Source organism: Lepidochelys olivacea, assembly GCF_965140295.1.
Source record: "Lepidochelys olivacea isolate rLepOli2 genome assembly, chromosome: 4".
Lineage (NCBI taxonomy): Eukaryota > Metazoa > Chordata > Testudines > Cheloniidae > Lepidochelys > Lepidochelys olivacea.
The window spans coordinates 50,972,565-50,989,865 of record NC_140414.1 but is presented as its reverse complement, the minus strand read 5'-3'; the positions used below and the strand labels follow the sequence as shown (position 1 = coordinate 50,989,865).

Here is a 17,301-nt window from a genome sequence, read left to right as displayed (position 1 = left end):
AATGTTTCACATCCATCCAAGAATGTGGTTGGAAGGAACTGAGGTGGTGAGGGTGCTCTGCCCACTACAGCCTTGCCCTCAGAATGTAGGTGATGCTCAGAGGAGAGGTGGGGACATGAGAGCATTCCAACACTGCTAAGACGGTTCTACCATAAGGCATCTCAAGGTAGCACAATACTCATAGGAGGGAAATATGCAGAGCCAAATAAAGAACTGACAGAGTATGTTCCTGTGTCAGTTTCATATAAACCTTTTGACTTCCATACTACTGCAGTGCCTTTTTCCCCCTCTATATTAAATATCATTGGATCAAAACTATTGATCTTTTTCAAGACCCATAACTCAAATGTCCTCCAAACTTGACTTGTAATTATTCCTCTCTGAAGACGTCTCATAGCTAAAAGGGACATCATGCATCAATTTTTAAGATCCACTCCCCACTGAATTCAGTGGCGCCTGCTCAAAACGAGTAAATGGAATGACCCAGGCAACAGTAGGCCAGTTAGTCTGACATAAGTTCCATTACTTCAGATTTGTTGCCCCAAAAGAATAGCTCTGATATGAGTAAAAAGAAAAGGAGTACTTGTGGCACCTTAGAGACGAACACATTTATTTGAGCATAAGCTTTCGTGAGCTACAGCTCACTTCATCGGATGCAGCTCACGAAAGCTTATGCTCAAATAAATGTGTTCATCTCTAAGGTGCCACAAGTACTACTTTTCTTTTTGCGAATACAGACTAACATGGCTGCTACTCTGAAATCTGATATGAGTGTCTCTCCCACATCCTCTACAATGGCCTTGTTTTCCTCAGATGCTCCTTTAAAACCTTTGTTGTCTTGTGGTTCCACTGTGTGTTTGGCAAGCTGCCTGCTTCTAATGTACTTGCAAAAAATAACAGTAATTTTTGTTTATTTTTAGCAAGATGCTTCTCAAATTCTTTCTTGGCCCATGTTATATTTTTACATTTTATTTGCCAAGGTTTGTGCTCCTTCCTATTTTCCTCATTAGGATTTGATTTCCACATTTTAAGGGATGCCTTTTTGCCTCTAGCGGCCTCCATTACTCTGTTATTTAACCATGGTGATTCTTTTGGTCCTCCTCCTGTTGTTTTTCACTGTGGGCATGCATTTAGTCTGAGTCTCTACTGTGGTGTTTTTAAGCAATCTCCATGCTGTTTGCAGACATTTTAGCCTTGTAACTGCTCTTTTTAATTTCCATCTAACTAGTGTTGTCCTTCATGTGTAAAATCCTCTTTTTAAAGTAAAATGTTATTGTGGTGGGTTTTTGATATATTCTCTCCTACAAGGATGCTAAACTTAATTACCCAGAGGTAATGGTCACTATTACTGAGAAATTTGGCTATAGTTATTTCATGAGCCAAATCCTCTGCTCTATTTAGGAATAAATGAAGAATTGCCTCTCCCCTTGTGGGTTACAGAACTAGCTGCTCCAAGAAGCAGTCATTTATGGTGTCTAGAAATTTTATCTCTGCATCATGCTCTGAGGTGATTTTTACCCAGTCAATATGAGAATAGTTGAAATCGCCCATTATTGTTGTGTTTTCTGCCTTTGAATCCTCTCTAATCTTCCTGAGCATTTCACAGTCACTGTCACCATCCTGACAGGTTTCAGAGTAACAGCCGTGTTAGTCTGTATTCGCAAAAAGAAAAGGAGTACCTAAGGTGCCACAAGTACTCCTTTTCTTCTTGTCACCATCCTGGTCACCACCATTAGTAGTACATTTGTACTGCTACACTCATTACTCAAGCATGGAATTTCTATCCATAGAGATTCTGTGGTACAGTTTGATTCATTTAAGATTTTCACCTTATTTGACTTTTTTTTAACATGTTGTACCATTCCCCCACCAGTGCAAACTACTCTGTTATTCCTGTATATTTTGTACCCTGCTATTGCATTGTTCCACTGATTATCCTCATTCCACCAAGTTTCCATGATGCCTATTGTATCAATGTACTCACTTAATGCCAGGCACTCTATTTCACTCATCTTGGTATTCAGACTTCAGTTGCATGATATGTCCTAAATTTAGGGATGAGGGGAGGAAGTAAGTTTAAAAACACTTAGCAGATAATTAGTGACCATAACGTTTTAGCAGATCCTAAGGAAATCCTCCTTGCCATGTAACATTAGCATATTTCTCCTTAACAGGATTCTGGTAGGGACAGTGGCTAAAACAATATTCACAAAGAAGATTGCAAATATCTCATTGAAACAAACAGTAAAATGATACTAAAAATGGCCTTCAACAGAGGAGAAAATGAAAACTACAAATGTTAAAAAAAAAAAAAAAAAGTAGCTCACACAATTTTAAGATCTTTCTTCAAATTCTGATAGATTTTGCCTCCTTAGCATTGAGCATACTTTAGTCTGCCAGTAATCTCACTGAAATCCATAGATGATTCCAGAGTAAAGGAACTACTCAACCTGAGTAAGGGCAATAATATTTATCTCTAAGCTTTTTTCTTCAGAATGAAATTTTTATCTACAAAGCTAACAAGAGCCATTTAAAGCTAGCATCATTAAGCACAAGCTGTCTTTTTCTTTATAAAAAAGAATGTATTTAAAAATTTCATGACACTATAAAATTCACAATTTTCAGTCAATGAAAAAAATTTCTACTGATACACATACTGTACATATTGACACATGCATTTAGCAGCCTCAATATGAAAAAATATAATATGGGGACAAGTTGCTGTGAGATTTAGTTATATGATTACATTTGTAACTTTAACATTGCGTTAATGTAGCTTTTTGCATTGAAATCTAACTGGCTGAGAGAACAGATCTGTTATGTTTCAGCAAATAAGGTGATGAGTTACTTATTTTTTTAAGCTTTCATCAATGAGTAGCGATCATCCATTACATAAATTCACAAACTGCATGGCAAGGATTCTATTCGTTATGATGCTTTTAATTTTATTCTAAACATTATCTTCACTTGACTGCAGCTGCCTTAGGTATCTTTCTTCCAGTTTTCTCATTCACCATGTCATAGTTGTGGTGCCCGTGTCATTACACATTTAGTCATGTAAATTCCTCGCAAGTCTTCAGACTTGTCCTTGTATGTAACTAATCTCCAGTTTTCATGTCTAAATATAGGTGTTGACCAGAACCGTGTACTCTGTTGTACCATACAATGTATTAAATGAATTACACAGCATTTTTAGCCAAAGGAGGCTTCCTCCATTTCTAAAACATTATTCTTGGATATACTACTATAATGTTTGGCAGCCACAGCTGCCTATTTTAAGGATGAGAGACAGCTGCAGGTATTGGCAGTCTACAGAATGCATAATTATTAAGAGTAACTGATGCATATGATAGTATATAATTCAACAGAAAAAAACATCTGGCACATACTATATTTGTCATATGAGAGTTTTGCGGTAGGTACTTGCTGCAGCTGGCAGATTCATCATCCATCTGCCAAAATACTAAACAGCTCACCTTTTGTTTTCTACTTACTTTGAAAAGACAATATTAAATAGAAACGGATTTGATTAACTTTTTTAAAGCCCTTCTCTTTGTTTTAATATTATTTTTTTTAATAAGCAGAATAGATCAGCTCTTTAGCTCAGTAATTTTAGTGTTCCTTGTCATTTATAAGGCTAAATCCTTTCCTTTAAACATATGTTAGTATGACAATCAGGGTCCAGAAACCCTAAGAGGACACCAGAAGGTTTAGGCCCAAAAATGATCATTAGTGTACTATGTGCTCATTAGTGTACTATGGAAGTATATGGAGTAAGGTCTTTTATGAAAGGTTGTAATGGTCAGAACTTCATGCTTATTATGAGTTATATACAGACTATGGTTATGAATTTATGTATTTGTGTATATGGAGAATTGTGCAGTTTCAGTTTCACCTCACAGCAGGACTGCAAGCAATGAGACAGGGAAAAGAAGAGAGGTGCTTCACAAGCCAGGTGTTTACACAAAACTAGACTCAAGAAACAATCCACTCTGCAACCCAGGAAAACACAGTTGTGGACCATTAAAGTTAATGGAAAGATACTGAGGCATTCTGGCTATCAATTCAAGGGAATTTTCCCGACTCTGAATAACCATGAGTGACTATGCCAGGAGAGGGTTTAAAAAAGGGGCAGGGGCAGCCATTTAAAAAAAGGAGTCTTAAAACTGAAGTTTTCATCTAGAAACTGAGGGACAGCCTGGCCTGTTGGCAAGAAGCTGTCTGTGAAATGTTGGATCCCTCCTATAGCTAGTGTGTACATTGGGAAACTGTTCAGAGGCAATAGATAAAATCCCTTTTCTAATACAAGTTATCTAATATGGAAGTGTAAAGCCTGAGATGGCATCTTTGTTTCTTTTCTGTGTAACTTGTAGGTTTTTGCTTTCCCTTATTATTTCATCTTTAAATCTGTGGTTTTTCTATTAAATAAACGTTTTGTTTATTTTTACCCAAGCAGGCATCTGGTTCACAAACTGTGGAATGTATGTGCCAAAGTGAACTGATAATAGTGTGAATGTCTGGTAGTTCAGAACTTGGGAAGACTTGGGACTGTTGGAGTGACCCTACAAGGAGTAACTGGGCTGTTGGAAGTCAGGATGAGACCTTGTCCTTGTGGGCAGGTTACTGGTGTCAGGCATCTGAGCCATAACAGCATACTATTAAGGCATCCCAGTGTTACAGGGCAGCCAGTGACAAAACCCCTTACTGGGCTTGGTGATCCCCAGATATCACTGTGACAGTCCATTACAGGAATTGCACCCTAATATCTGTGAACTGAAGTTCACACTGCAGACACTTGCTAAGCAGACCCTAACAGATTCAAGAGTTGTTTGGTGTGACGCTCCAACTAAAATTATTTTCTTGGTGTAGCACTGTACATGATCACATCCACTCTGATAAAGTCCGTGCTGTTGAATGTGCCAGTTCCACACTTCATCGCACAAGTGTAGAAGGAATAGATTATTTTTCAATGACTTATTTAGTATTTTGAATTCAGAATTATTCTTTGGACCTTAGTGATATTTAAGAAGCTGGTGTTGGATGATTTAAAATCAACAATTTCCTTATTTTCAAAAAATGTTTTGTTTTATCAGTATGTGTGTAGTTTAATATTAACTCTATTTAAATACAGACACGGCCCATACAGTTAGTGATAGTTCATGCATAAGTAGCTTCCATCAAATACCCCTTCAAGGATGATGTACATCCCAAGCTTCTGCATCCAACCATCTTCTTACTTTTCTCTCCTCGGATCATTTCTACTGCTGCCTCAGTAGCCATCATTGTCTTCTCTTCCTGGACCCTATACCAAGAAAAAAAGAAACTAGGAGATATGGGGAGAAGGCTGGGAGAGACTTCTGACATCTCCACGCCTGGCTTGAGTACACAGGAGCAGGAAAATCTGCTAAATGAATATATAATAAGGGATAATGGAACACAAGCTAGAAAATCGGATTGAGGTATTAGGGAAACAACTGAAATAATTGTACATGAATCCAAGGAGTCTGGGCAATAAAATGGAGGAACTGGAACTACTGTTACAGAAGGTCAAACCAGATACACAAGGATTACATAAAATTAGTGGAATAGCACCCATGACTGGAATAGTAGAATTGAAAGGTATTTTCTGTTTAGGAGAGATAAGAATAAAGGTAAAGGTGGTGGGGTAGCGCTGAACATCAACAAAGTGATAAACTGTAAAGAAATATGAATTGATAGTAAGAAAAAAAACAGAATCTGTTTGGGTCAAAAATCTCTTTGGTGAAGGACTGTAAAAGAGGTTCTGTAGGGATAATTTTAAGGATCTGCCATAGACCCCTAGGGCCAGATTCAGGTATGGATAGTGATCTCTCTACTATTAGAGTGATAAATAATATTGAGTGTTGTCATAGTCAGGGGACTTTAACTTCCTGGATATAGATTATATATTATAATGCTGCTAATACTGGTAGAGCCCACTTATTCCTGGATGTGAAAGATGACAGTTTTCTTCATCAAATCATCACTAAACCAACAAGAGGTGATGGCCATTTTAGTCTTGGTAAGTAGTGAGGACATCAGAGAAGAGCTGGTTGTAGGAAATAACCTTGGATCGAGTGATCATGAGTTGATTACATGCTTTCAGTGAAATAGCAGGATAATCAAAACCAGATAATCAACTATGAGTTTTGATTTCAAAAGGGCAGACTTTGGGAAATTAAGGGAATTGCTGCAGTTAATGAAGTCAGCTAGATTAAAGTGCTCAAGGATTTAAATCCCAAGCAAAAGGGAAAAAAACTTGTAGGGAAAAGCTCCAGACCCAGATAGATGAACAGCTACCTCAAAAAGCTTATAAGGAGTAAGTAAAGAAAGCTACCTTGTGGAGGTTAGAAAATGTAACAATGAAGTAAACTTGCTAAAAGTCAAGATGAATTAGCTCTTGCCAAGGAAATTAAAATAAATAATAAGAGATGTTTTACAGTGTTGTAGCCATGTTGGTCCCAGGTATTTAGAGAGATAAGGTGGGTGAAGTAACATCTTTTATTGGACCAACTTCTGTTGGTGAAAGAGACAAGTTTTTGAACTACATACATTGGGCCGCTATGCAGTGAGGATGGGAGGGAAATTAAAGATTATCTAGGTATGTCCCAAAAACTAAATTAATACTTTGCCTCAGTTTTAAGTAACAATTGTGATATCGAATGTGTGTATGAAGGCAGTAAGGCTGATGGAAATCAGTGTCTAGAAATGGAAATTACTACATATGAGGTGGAAGTAATACATACCATACAGGTAAAGGGGATGTAATACAACATAGATTTAGCAAAGGTAGACCATGATTGGTGGGCTAACCTGATTCCCTCCTTTGAGAAAATAACAGATTTTTAAGATAAGGGAAGTACAGTAGATTTAATATACTTAAATCTACTGTAAACTTCAGTAAAGCATTTGACATGAAATCATTAGTTAAATTAGAGAAAATGTGGATCAGTACGAGCATTCTAGGGTAGATTAGGAATTGGCTAAATGGGGGAAGGCTATTGACTGTTCTGAAAGATGAATTATTGGACTAGAGGGAGGTTACTAGTGAAGTTCCTCAAAGATTGGTCCTGGGACCAAACTTGTTCAATATTTTTATTAATGACCTTGGCACAAAAATTAGGAAGTGTGCTAATGAAATTTGCTGCTGATACAAAGTTGGGAGGCAGCATCAATACACAGGAGGATTGGAATATTGTGCAGGAAAGATATGGAAGACTGAAGTGACAAAAATGGGATGAAATTCAATACTACAAAGTGCAAGGTCATGCACTTAGGGTCTAATAATAAGAATTTCTGCTACAAGCTGGGAGTTTGTAATGGAGGAAGAGAGAGACCTGGTTGTGTAGATCAATCACAGGAAGACCATGAGCCACCAATGTGACGTGGCTGTGGGGGAAAAGGACAAAAGCGATCCTAAGATGTGTTCGGTGAGGCATTTCCAGTAGTGATAGTGATGTATTGATGCCATTGTATAAAGCACTGGTAAGTTCTCATTTGGAACACTGTGTACAAACAATTGTAGTCACCCTTGTTCAAGAAAGATGAATTTAAACTAGAACAGCTGCAGAGAAAAGCTATTAAGCCCTCTATTCCCCTGATCATTCTATTTTATGAGAGGACACTGGAAGGCCTTGGATTGTTTAATCTAGCAAAAAGAAGGCTAAGGGGAAATATGGTTGTTCTCTGTAAACACATTCGGGAGGGGGGGTGTATGTACCAGGTAAAGTGAAGAGTTTTTTAAACTAAAGGACAGTGCTGGCACAAGAACAAATGGATATAAACTGGCCATGAACAAATTCAAGGAAATTAGAAGAAAGTTTGTAACCATCAGAAGGGTCAGGTTCTAGAACAGACTCCTTATAGAAGTTGTGGGGAGCTGTAAGAGGGAGCTGTACAAATTTGTGAACATAGTTGTATGACAGGGCTGTTTGTGATGGTAGGGGCCAGGGCTCAACAGTGCTGGGGCTCACTTCTAATTTATGTCTTATGTTCCTGAAGCTCATGCTTCAGGGTTTCAGCTGCTCACCATCAGGAGTCAGGAAGGCATCTCCCTCCCACACCTATGCATTCTGGGAAGGGCTTTTTATATCTTTCTTCTGAAGCCTCAGGGATTTCCATGGCTGGAGACAGGACACTGGTCAGAGAGGGCTAGGGCTCTGAGATGCACCAAGCATTCTCTCTCAGGTGCTTGGCTGTCTGGTTCTTACTGACATGCCCAGGATCTAACTGATCACCATATGTGGGGTTAGGAAGGACTTTTCCCTCAGGTCAGATGGGCAGTGATTCTGGGGGGACCAGGGGTTGGCCTTTCTCTGCAGCATGTGGGGATGGGTCACTTGCCAGGATTACGGGTATATTTTACTTAATTCCCTGCCATTGCGCTAACCTCGAGCACTGGTGCACCTCAGTTCCTCCTATTCTCTGCGTGTGGCTCATAGTATTCTGATCTTCTGTGGGTCTCATTTACTTTGATTTCATCTTTAGTGTTCTGGTGTTGGTGGCCTGTGATATACAGGTGGTCAGAGTACATTATCTGGTGATCCCTTCTGGCTTTAAACTCTGATTCTTAGACAATCTTTTTGAGGTCATTGAAGGCCAGTTATAATACAATAGAATGTGTTTTTAGAAGCACTTTTCATACAGAACAAGTTATTCCAAAATGCTCTGAAGTTTAACAATCCTGGAGAGAAAACAGGAATTACCTCTGGGGGAGAGGTTGTTTTCCAGCTGATTAGTTTCTGTTTGAAAATTATCTTTCTGCCTCTTTTCTCCATTTGAGTGTATGGCTGTTGTCCTTTTCCTGTATCCTTTTTCCACCTTACAATTTACATAATTCCTTCTGCTCTTAAGTAATGTCTTACCTAAACATTTGTAGTTATATCATGCTATTGTACCTTTCTCTCTAAAAGTTGTATTGCCATATCTCTGTCTACGTTTTTAAAGATTAAAATGAGCAATTATACTTTATGTACTTTAGACTGTGCATAAGAGAGGTACTTCCCTGAATTGGTCAATATGCTTGGTTTTTTAGCTTAATCATATAACATTAATTTAGTTACAGTTTATTAACATGTAAGCGGGGAACACTGCAAATAAAATTTGTATGTGTACTCAGTGTGCTTAATGCTATATTTGTAAAATGTGAGTATTTATGTTGAAGACAACTCCAAGGGCTGTTGGTCTTCACAAAAAATACACCATGCCTTTGCCATCACCCTTTTTAATATATCACTGAGAAGCTAGAGTTGGGATATTTTCTGACTGCGTGTATTGTGAGCAACATTCAAATTAAAAATGGACCTAACCAGGAAAACTTCCTCAAGAAAGGATCTATTTAAATGTTAGTTATTTGGATAACAGATGCATTACTGTACATTAATCAGCTTATTTTGTCTGATTGATAGAAGTGAGCTGAGTCGACAGAAACTTCATACACAAGAGCTGATTTCTCAGCTGGAAGTGGCAAATGAAAAGAGAGCTGAGGTGAGAAAATGCCCCTCGTGGGAACTACTTTGATACAACTACATGCACATATTGTAGAATCTTACTGAACCTTATCCAGATGAGTTACGTAGCTAGTTTATAAGTGCCTCTGAAGATTTTAGAATCTCTCTTAACTTTGCTCCCAAATCATAAAACATGAGAAAGGAGAGATCCTCTTTCATTGTTACTAATATATAAATTGTGTGGTGACTCAGAAAATGTTATTTAAAGATTATTTAATCTTATTCATGCATGCCTTTTAAAGGTGGGCTTATTATATTCATTATGCAGTAGCACAGTAAAAAAAAGGTAGGGTTCTTACCATACTATGAGTGGTAGAGTTTACATAATATCTGTAGGTATGAATAAACTAATGTGCCTTCCATTATACATTAAAAGTAAAGGAAGGTTTGTTTGAAGAGTGTGCCTTATTAAATAATTAATGGACATCTTTGAACACAGTTATGCCTTTGTCACACTTCTAGTACATCTGGGATAGCACTCTCTAGAACAGTGGTGACCTGTGGCCCTTCAGGGTAATCTGCTGGTGGGCCGCGAGACAGTTTGCTTACATTGACCGTCCACAGTCATGGCCGCCTGCAGCTCCCAGTGGCCACAGTTCGCCGTTCCTGGTGAATGGGAGCTGTGGGAAGCAGTGGCCAGAACGTCCCTGCAGCACGCACCGCTGTAGCACTTCTGGTGAAGACGCTCCAAGCTGACAGGACAGAGCTCTTCCATCAGCTTAATAACTTCTGCCTCCATGAGAGGCAGTAGCTGTGTCCATGGGAGAGCTTGTCCTGCTGACATAGCACTATCTGCACCAGTGTTTAGGTTAGCATAATTTAGAGGGGTGGGGATTATTCATAGCCCTGAGTGACACAAGTTACACTGACATAAATTACACCAAAGTAGACATAGCCTTAGAGTATCTACTTACCTCAAAGTCTTCAGATCCCACCCTCAGTTCTGTGTAAGTACATTTAGCAGTGATCAGCACTTTCCCTCCTCTGCTGGTTAACCATATGATCTTCACTCATCCTGTCACAACTAGATTTCTGAGAGGGCTTCTCAGATCCTTTCCACCATTGGTAAGGTTCACACCTCAGTGGGACCTCAATTTTGTCCTGTCGTCATTCACTATACCTCCCTTTGAGCCTCTAGTCACATGCTCTGTGGCCCATCTGTCTATGAAGGTGGCCTTTCAAATAGCTATGACATCACCCAGAAGAGTCAATGAGCTGGGAGCGCTCATGGCGGACCTGCCATTTGCGATCTTCTATAAGGAAAAGATCTCATTACTCCCTCACCCCAGATTCATCCCTAAAGTAGTTTCTGAATTTCATGAGAATCGGGTAGTCTACTTACCAGTATTTTGTCCAAAACCAATGCTTCAGGGGAAGAGAGAAGGCTCTCTGGATATGCAAAGTGTTTTGGTCTTTTATCTACAGAGGACATTAGAAAGAAACCTAAACTATTTGTTTTCATAGCGCACACACACACACACACACACACACACACACACACACACACACACACACACACACACACACACACACACACACACACACACACACACACACACACACACACACACACACACACACACACACAGTTTGAGGGCTCATTCCACCAGAGGGCAAATGATGTACCTATACTAGAGATATGGAGGGCAGCTACTTGGAGCTCTTCGCATACCTTCGTGAAGCATTATGTTCTGGTCCCAGTCATCCATGGATTCAGCTGTGTGGACAGCAGTATTACAGTCTACTATCACTTCTGTGTCCTGGCATCCACCTCCTGTTTGACTACTACTTATTAATCTCCCACATGGAATACACATTGGGACCATTACTCAAAGAAGATAGGAAGGTTACTTACCTGTAACTGGAGATTCTTTGAGATGTGTGGTTCCAATCTGTATTTCACTACACTCCTTCCGTTCCCTCTGCTGTGAATTATTTGGACTGTGTGAAAATGGGAAACTGGAGAGGAATCTGCCTGCATCACCTTTCATTCCCTCAGTTGAAAGCACATGTGTGGGCCAACAGACGCTACTTATTTAAAAAAAAAAAAAAAGACTCAGGCACACGGTTCGCATGCATACCCACTTATGAAATACAGACTGGGACCACCCATCTCAAAACACCTCCAGTTAGAGGTAAGTAACCTCCATTTTATGCAGCCCCGCATCTCCCATATTTCTGATATGCATGAACTATACCCCTCGTGTCTGCAGTTTCTGAAGGCAGCTCAAAGCTGCATCACAACATGTGCTAGCCACACCCCCTTCTCCTCCTTGCTGCCAGATCTTCTGCCTCCAAGGCAGTAGTTTTCCTTGGTCCCATCTTTTTCTTTTAGATTTGTTATTTTAGCTGTTTTCTGAGAAGCTAAAATATTTTTGTTTTCAAGCCTCCTGGCCTCCTCCTGGTAATTCATGGGGCAACAAAGGACTGCAAATATAAGACAAGACCCTTTTTAGAACAAAAAAGACGGGTTAGTGGACTACAGATTGTTGTAATAAGACATTGAATTTATGGCTTATTACAAAAATCTGTAACCCATTAACCCCCTTTTTGTCCTATGACTCAAGAGATGTTAAGGGGTCACTCTTCCTTGAATGGTCCCTTAGAATATGTGCTAACTACTTATGCTAAACAATCTGTTCCATCTTGCATTTGTCTGTGACGCTCGGAATATCTTTCCCAGACCTGAAGAAGAGCTCTCTCTGACTCGAAAATTTCTCTCTCTTACCAACAGAAGTCAGTCTAATGAAAAATATTACCTCATCCACCTTGTCTGTCCACGACAGGATGTCAGTCTTGGCCTACAAGAAACTTAATAATATATTTTCCTTTGGGCATTATTATGATATGTGTTTTCCAGTTGATGCCTCCTTTGAGGGCATCATAAGATCCAAATGAGGATGTCTCACCTTCAGAAAGTGTTGCAAGACCCATAGACCATAAGAGCAATGAAACATTGCATAGCAATTTCAAAACTTCAGCTATAGCTATTCAGACCAAAGATTTTTCATCTATTTAATAGATAAGCCTACTTCATGATAAACAAGTGGTTCATCTTCTCGGGGGGTATGATCCTTGACTGGAGTGAAATGTCTTGGGTCCTGTCTTGGTCAAATCCTTGATGTGATTTGTGATGAGCAATGGCTTCTAACTCGGTCGCTACAAGGATGTCATGTTACTTCTGTGAATAGTCATCACTCATTCGAAATAGATATTTTGTGCATCTAGATTTACCAGTGATGATCTGTTAGGGGAACATTAGAGAAATTAGCAGCTGAGACTGCAGAGAGGTCTCTGTCCTCTCTATCAAAGCCAGCACTGCAGTCTGTTAGTTACTACCAACACCAAGGTTATCCAAGAAGGGAGTGTTACTTTGGCAGGAGGAGAAAATCTGGAGCAGAAGCTTCCAAGGAAACCTACACGAATTTTCCTCCAAACAAACAAAGTCCTTAGCGTGACAAAGCCTTTTCCTTCTGATTCACCTCTGTACCCAGAGTCTTTAGTGGCTAATCATAATCACAGCAAGGCACAGCTCACAGGCCAGAGCATGCAGTGCCACAACCCAGACACGTCTGAGGAACAGTTGCGGGGGGATTAACATGGGGAAATAGTTTTACTTTGTGTAATGACCCATCCACTCCCAGTCTTTATTCAAGCGTAAGTTAATTATATCCAGTTTGCAAATTAATTCCAATTCAGCAGTCTCTCGTTGGAGTCTGTTTTTGAAGTTTTTTGTTGAAGAATTGCAACTTTTAGGTCTGTAATCGTTAATTGTAATTGTTCTTGTCAACTGCTGGATATGGCCCACCTTGATTATCACGACAAAAGGTTTTTCCCCCCCACTCTCCTGCTGGTAATAGCTCACCTTAACTGATCACTCTCGTTACAGTGTGTATGGTAACACCCATTGTTTCATGTTCTCTGTGTATATAAATCTCCCCACTGTATTTTCTACTGAATGCATCCGATGAAGTGAGCTCTAACTCACGAAAGCTTATGCTCAAATAAATTTTAGTCTCTAAGGTGCCACAAGTACTCCTTTTCTTTTTGAGGATACAGACTAACACGGCTGCTACTCTGAAACCTGTCTTTATGGAAGGCACTGAATTTAGCCGTATGGAGTGGAAATCTATCAACTTAATGAAAAAACTCATACAGATACAGACAGACATCATCTTCCTTTCCAAATGCAAACAGATGGACATCATACCAAAAGGACTGAAGGTAAAAAATCCATTACAATCTACATACCACACAGACTATGCTGACAGCTTGTGCCACACACTCCCAAAGAAACTGCGGAACCACCTGACCAACCTCCTTTACAGCAAACAGCGAAAGATTAAGAATGAGCTCTCAAAACTGGATACTCTCATAAAAAACCAACCTTCCGTACAAAATTCCTCGTGGCTGGACTTTACAAAAACTAGACAAGCCATTTACAACACACACTTTGCTTCTCTACAAAAGAAAAAGGACACTAAACTATCTAAACTACTACATGCCACAAGGGGCCACAATAATGGTTCCCTTAACCCACCCAGCAATATTGTTAATCTATCCAACTATACTCTTAGGACAGATTCTTCTGCTGGGCTATCTCGGGGCCTCTCCTTCTGTCCCTCCACCCCCACGAACATGATACAGTTCTGTGGTGACCTAGAATCCTATTTTCGACGTCTCCGACTGAAGGAATATTTCCAACACACCTCTGAACAACATACTAACCCACAGAGACCTTCCTACCAAGACTACAAAGAGAAGGAGTCTGGGTGGACTCCTCCTGAAGGTCGAAACAACAGACTGGACTTCTACATAGAGTGCTTCCACCAATGTGCACAGGCTGAAATTGTGGAAAAGCAGCATCACTTGTCCCATAACCTCAGCCGTGCAGAACACAATGCCATCCACAGCCTCAGAAACAACTCTGACATCATAATCAAAAAGGCTGACAAAGGAGGTGCTGTCGTCATCATGAATAGGTTGGAATATGAACAAGAGGCTGCTAGGCAGCTCTCCAACACTACTTTCTATAAGCCTTTACCCTCTGATCCCACTGAGGGTTACCAAAAGAAACTACACCATTTGCTCAAGAAACTCCCTGAAAAAGCACAAGAACAAATCCGCACAGACACACCCCTGGAACCCGAACCAGGGGTATTCTGTCTTCCACCCAAGATCCATAAACCTGGAAATCCTGGACGCCACATCATCTCAGGCATTGGCACCCTGACAGCAGGATTGTCTGGCTATGTAGACTCCCTCTTCAGGCCCTACGCTACCAGCACTCCCAGCTATCTTCGAGACACCACTGACTTCCTGAGGAAACTACAATCCATCGGTGATCTTCCTGAAAACACCATCCTGGCCACTATGGATGTAGAAGCCCTCTACACCAACATTCCACACAAAAATGGACTACAAGCCGTCAGGAACACTATCCCCGATAATGTCACGGCAAACCTGGTGGCTGAACTTGGTGACTTTGTCCTCACCCATAACTATTTCACATTTGGGGACAATGTATACCTTCAAATCAGCGGCACTGCTATGGGTACCCGCATGGCCCCACCGTATGCCAACATTTTTATGGCTGACTTAGAAAAACACTTCCTCAGCTCACGTCCCCTAATGCCCCTACTCTACTTGCGCGACATTGATGACATCTTCATCATCTGGACCCATGGAAAAGAAGCCCTTGAGGAATTCCACCATGATTTCAACAATTTGCATCCCACCATCAACCTCAGCCTGGACCAGTCCACACAAGAGATCCACTTCCTGGACACTACGGTGCTAATAAGCGATGGTCACATAAACACCACCCTATGCCGGAAACCTACTGACCGCTATGCCTACCTACATGCCTCCAGCTTTCATCCAGACCACATCACACGATCCATTGTCTACAGCCAAGCTCTACGATACAACCACATTTGCTCCAACCCCTCAGACAGAGACAAACACCTACAAGATCTCTATCAAACATTCTTACAACTACAATACCCAGCTGCTGAATTGAAGAAACAGACTGAAAGATCCAGAAGAGTACCCAGAAGTTACCTACTACAGGACAACCCAACAAAGAAAATAACAGAATGCCACTAGCCATCACCTTCAGCCCCCAACTAAAACCTCTCCAGCGCATCATCAAGGATCTACAACCTATCCTGAAGGATGACCCATCACTCTCACAGATCTTGGGAGACAGGCCAGTCCTTGCTCACAGACAGCCTCCCAACCTGAAGCAAATACTCACCAGCAACCTCACACCAGAACCACTAACCCAGGAACCTATCCTTGCAACAAAGCCCGTTGCCAACTGTGTCCACATATCTATTCAGGGGACACCAGCATAGGGCCTAATCACATCAGCCACACTATCAGAGGCTCGTTCACCTGCACATCTACCAGTGTGATATATGCCATCATGTGCCAGCAATGCCCCTCTGCCATGTACATTGGCCAAACTGGACAGTCTCTACGTAAAAGAATAAATGGACACAAATCAGACATCAAGAATTATAACATTCAAAAACCAGTCAGAGAACACCTTCAATCTCTTTGGTCACTCGATTACAGACCTAAAAGTGGCAATTCTTCAACAGAAAAACTTCAGAAACAGACTCCAACGAGAGATTGCTGAATTGCAATTAATTTGCAAACTGGACACCATTAACTTAGGCTTGAATAAAGACTGGGAATGGATGTGTCATTACACAAAGTAAAACTATTTCCCCATGTTTAATTCCCCCCCTACTGTTCCTCACATGTTCTTGTCAACTGCTGGAAATGGCCCACCTTGATTATCACTACAAAAAGTTTTTTTTTCTCTCCTGCTGGTAATAGCTCACCTTACCTGATCACTCTGGTTACAGTGTGTATGGTAACACCCATTGTTTCATGTTCTCTGTGTATATAAATCTCCCCACTGTATTTTCCACTGCATGCATCCGATGAAGTGAGCTGTAGCTCACAAAAGCTTATGCGCAAATAAATTTGTTAGTCTATAAGGTGCCATAAGTACTCCTTTTCTTTTTGAGCAGTTTAGTATCATCTGCAAACTTTGCTACCTCACTGTTTACCCCTTTCTCCAGATTATGTATGAATAGGTTGAATAGGATTGGTCCTAGGACTGACCCTTGGGGAACACCACTAGATACCCCTCTCCATTCTGAAAATTTACCATTTATTCCTACCTTTGCTCCCTGTCTTTTAACCAGTTCTCAATCCATGAAAGGATCTTCCCTCTCCCGTGACAACTTAATTTACGTAAGAGCCTTTGGTGAGGGGCCTTGTTAAAGGCTTTCTGGAAATCTAAGTACACTATGTCCACTGGATCCCCATTGTCCACATGTTTTTTGACCCCTTCAAAGAACTCTGATAGATTAGTAAAACATGATCTCCCTTTACAGAAACGATGCTGACTTTTGCGCAACAATTTATGTTCTTCTGTGTGTCTGACAATTTTATTCTTTACTATTGTTTCAACTAATTTGCCCGGTACTGAAGTTAGACTCTAGAGCCCTTTTTAAATATTGGCGTTACATTAGCTATCTTCCAGTCATTGGGTACAGTAGCTGATTTAAAGGACAGGTTACAAAGTATAGTTAATAGTTCCATAATTTCACATTTGAGTTCTTTCACAACTCTTGAGTGAATGCCATCTGGTCCCGGTGGCCAGAGTTAAGTTTTAAGTTTCTCAGTGTTAAGTTTCTCAGTTAATTCCAAAGCCTCCTCTAGTGTCACTTCAGTCTGTGACAATTCCTCAGAT

At 40.4% G+C, this 17,301-nt stretch overlaps 1 protein-coding gene across 1 annotated transcript in view; it reads left to right on the top strand.

Annotated features, from left to right (window-relative positions):
* SCLT1 (sodium channel and clathrin linker 1) overlaps positions 1–17,301 on the top strand; it is a 129,476-nt gene that overhangs the window by 102,919 nt on the left and 9,256 nt on the right. Inside the window, exon 20 of the mRNA XM_084626366.1 lies at positions 9,426–9,504. Within this exon, the coding sequence (XP_084482492.1) occupies positions 9,426–9,504 (79 nt within the window). The remainder of the gene's footprint in view (positions 1–9,425; positions 9,505–17,301) is intronic.